This window comes from Phaethon lepturus, unplaced genomic scaffold (assembly GCF_000687285.1).
Source record: "Phaethon lepturus isolate BGI_N335 unplaced genomic scaffold, ASM68728v1 scaffold26234, whole genome shotgun sequence".
Taxonomy (NCBI): Eukaryota; Metazoa; Chordata; class Aves; order Phaethontiformes; family Phaethontidae; genus Phaethon; species Phaethon lepturus.
In genome coordinates this window covers 2620-5217 of record NW_010535856.1, presented here as the reverse complement: position 1 = coordinate 5217, position 2598 = coordinate 2620, and the positions used below count along the sequence as shown (strand labels likewise).

General features: G+C 64.2%; 1 protein-coding gene across 1 annotated transcript in view; it reads right to left on the bottom strand.

The window, feature by feature from the left end:
- Positions 1-676: 676 nt before the first annotated feature.
- The window catches only part of CIRH1A (cirrhosis, autosomal recessive 1A (cirhin)), a gene marked incomplete at its 5' end in the record, with an annotated part of 4457 nt that continues 2535 nt past the window's right edge, over positions 677-2598 (bottom strand). The window contains 5 exon segments of the mRNA XM_010285996.1: positions 677-793; positions 1142-1252; positions 1417-1602; positions 1889-1984; positions 2197-2311. Coding sequence (XP_010284298.1) covers positions 677-793; positions 1142-1252; positions 1417-1602; positions 1889-1984; positions 2197-2311 — 625 coding nt within the window.

The following is a 2598-nucleotide window of genomic DNA, read 5'->3' as shown; positions in this document are numbered from 1 at the left end:
ATCCTGCTCGGTCCTGCCAGGGAGGGTACAAGCATAAACTGGAAATGGGGTACTGGTGTTACTGGAAGGGCTGGAGGAGAAGGTGTCCGGCTTTCCAGCTAACAGCCGTGCGTGCCAAGAGCAGTTGTTTGGCAGAGGGACCCCACTACACCCCAGTCCCACCAGCATGCAGCTGCAAGCTCCAGCTGGGTGAGCCGGTACCTTTCCCAAGGCATGGAGCAGGGGCACAGGCTGCTCACCCAGCTGGGGGCGCTGCACATGGGTGCTAAGCACCAGCAATCGCTGTCTGTCCGGAGCCCAGCTCACTAGGGGATGGGAGTCCCCTGCGCCAGGCAGCACCCCAGCACTCACCGACCCACCCGGCTGATGGCCAGCACGGTGAGAGAGAAGCCAATGCCATGACTTGAGGCTGCCCAGCAGAGCAGCCAGTGAGAAGGCAGCAGTTCCAGGGTGCCACCTCGTCCCCGCAGCACCGGGAGGACTGGCACGGACGAGGCGGCAGTGTCCTCAGGCTCAGGCTGGTGTCATCCTGACCTGCTGCTCTGACACCAGGGAGCCCTGTCAGGCAAGGACGAGCCCTGAGCCTGCAGCCGTACAGAACAGTGGGGTTTATTCCTACAGCACCCTAGGAAAGCAACACACACAGTTTCTGTGGCTGGAGTGGCTTGTTCTGCTCTCAGGTGCCAAATTTCTTCTTTTGGACGGGCAGCGGCAGCTGGGTCTTGATGTCCATGATGGGCCGCTCCACCGTCACGAGGCAGTTCTCGTCCAGGAGATCCGCGAAGAGCAGGGGCTGCAGGGCAGGGAGGGGGCAGGAGGTGAGAGGACCCCTCCGCCTTGGCTTTCCGGGCTTGGCTGCACAGAGCTGCCCTGCAGCCGGCTCCGGCTTTGCCGTAACCAGGGGCATTGCCTGGGGGCTGCGCTGCAGGAGCTGCTGGGCCATCGGAGCCCACGAGATCGCAGCTGTGCCATGATGGGGACCGAGACCGAGCTCTGCTCTGCCATGTGGGTGCCCAGCGCTGGTACGGAACCAGGAGCGACGGGGCACAGGAGCAGGTGCGGCCACAGGGACCGCGGGCACAGAGCACCCCCCAGCCACCCCTCCTTGACACGGCACAGGCACAGCGACACCGTCACCCACCTGGAACTTCTTGCAGATCTTGAAGGCGTGGAGCTGCCGCTGCCTGGCATTCTCTGGCAGCTGCTTCAGGGTGCTCTGGTTCATCAGGAGGGCACTGTTGTCCGGCAAGGGCTGCGAAGAGAGTGCACGGTACACCTCAGAGCTGCCCGGACCACCACCACCTCGGCGCTGCACACCCCTCCCTCCGCTCCCAGCAGGGACGGGGACAGCCGGGCCAGGCAGGGGAGATGCCCTGGGCACAAACCCAGCCCTCCCGCCCAGGCACGTGGGCTCACCAGGGACTTGTCGAGGATGCAGAACATGTAGACGTCGTGGAGCAGGATGTGTGAGGGGTTCTTGGGGTTGAAGGTGATGTGGGTGATGGGCGTGTCCCTCTCCAGCCAGACCCTGTGCAGCCCACAGTTCTGCACCATGCGGCTCCAGGCCGTGTACTGCTTCTCGGGGATGCTGAACTCGAACAGCTGGAGAGGCAGGAGAGGCACATTGTGCGGCGCGTGAGGTCCGCTCCTCCGCGCCACCAACCCCATGCCGGCGCATGGGCAGCCCCCGCTGAAGCCAGGCCACGTGTGCTGCATGAGGACAGGGTCCTGCCAGGGACAGCGGGCAGCAAAGGCCAGCCAGGTCCCTGTGCCTGCCCGGAGCCACGGCTCTCCTGCCGAGCGGTGCAGCCAGAAAGCCTCAAGGCCAGGGCAAAAGTCACGGGGAAGAAACCAGGGCCAAGAGGGCTGTGACCTGGAGAGCTCATACCTGCTGGTCTGAGTAGGCGATAACGAGGTTGTTGGTGACTGGGTGGATGGCGAGTGCTGTCACTGCGCAGTTGTAGGTGGGCACCATGCAGTGATGCTGCAGGGCAGGAGAGGACAGCACGCTGACAGGAGCAACCGGGGCCATGTCTGACACCCCACTCCTTCCCCTTCCCACACCCCCTGCTCCAGGGACACAGCAATCGCTTCCAGGGAGGGGTCCTACACACTGACTCCACCCTCACTCAGCCCCCCCGAGGCAGTAGGGCAGCAGGGATCATTCCCGCAGCACTCTCCAGCACCTGCCCCTACCTTGAAGCATTTCAGGTTGTAGATGTGGATTGCCCAGTCCCCGCTGACTGCGGCCAGCCAGTGCCCATCTGCGCTCACTGCCAGCAGGTAAACAGCCTCGGGAGACCCTGCGGAAACACCCTCACCAGCTGTAATGGGTGCTCAGGCCTGCAAGGAGCCCCAGCCCCAGCGGACATTCAGACCCACATTTCCCCTGCTGATATGGGTGCCCTGGCTCGTCCACCCGTATCAGGCCACGAGAGTGGCACAAACACAGGGCAGAGCCTGCCAGGGTGAAAGGACCCCCACACCCCAGGGCAGGAAAGGGGAGACATGCTCGGCCCTGCACACCCCTCTGCGCCCACAGCAGGGACAGGACTCAGAGCCCGGCAACCCGCAGCCCCCCCCAGCTCCCCACCAGCC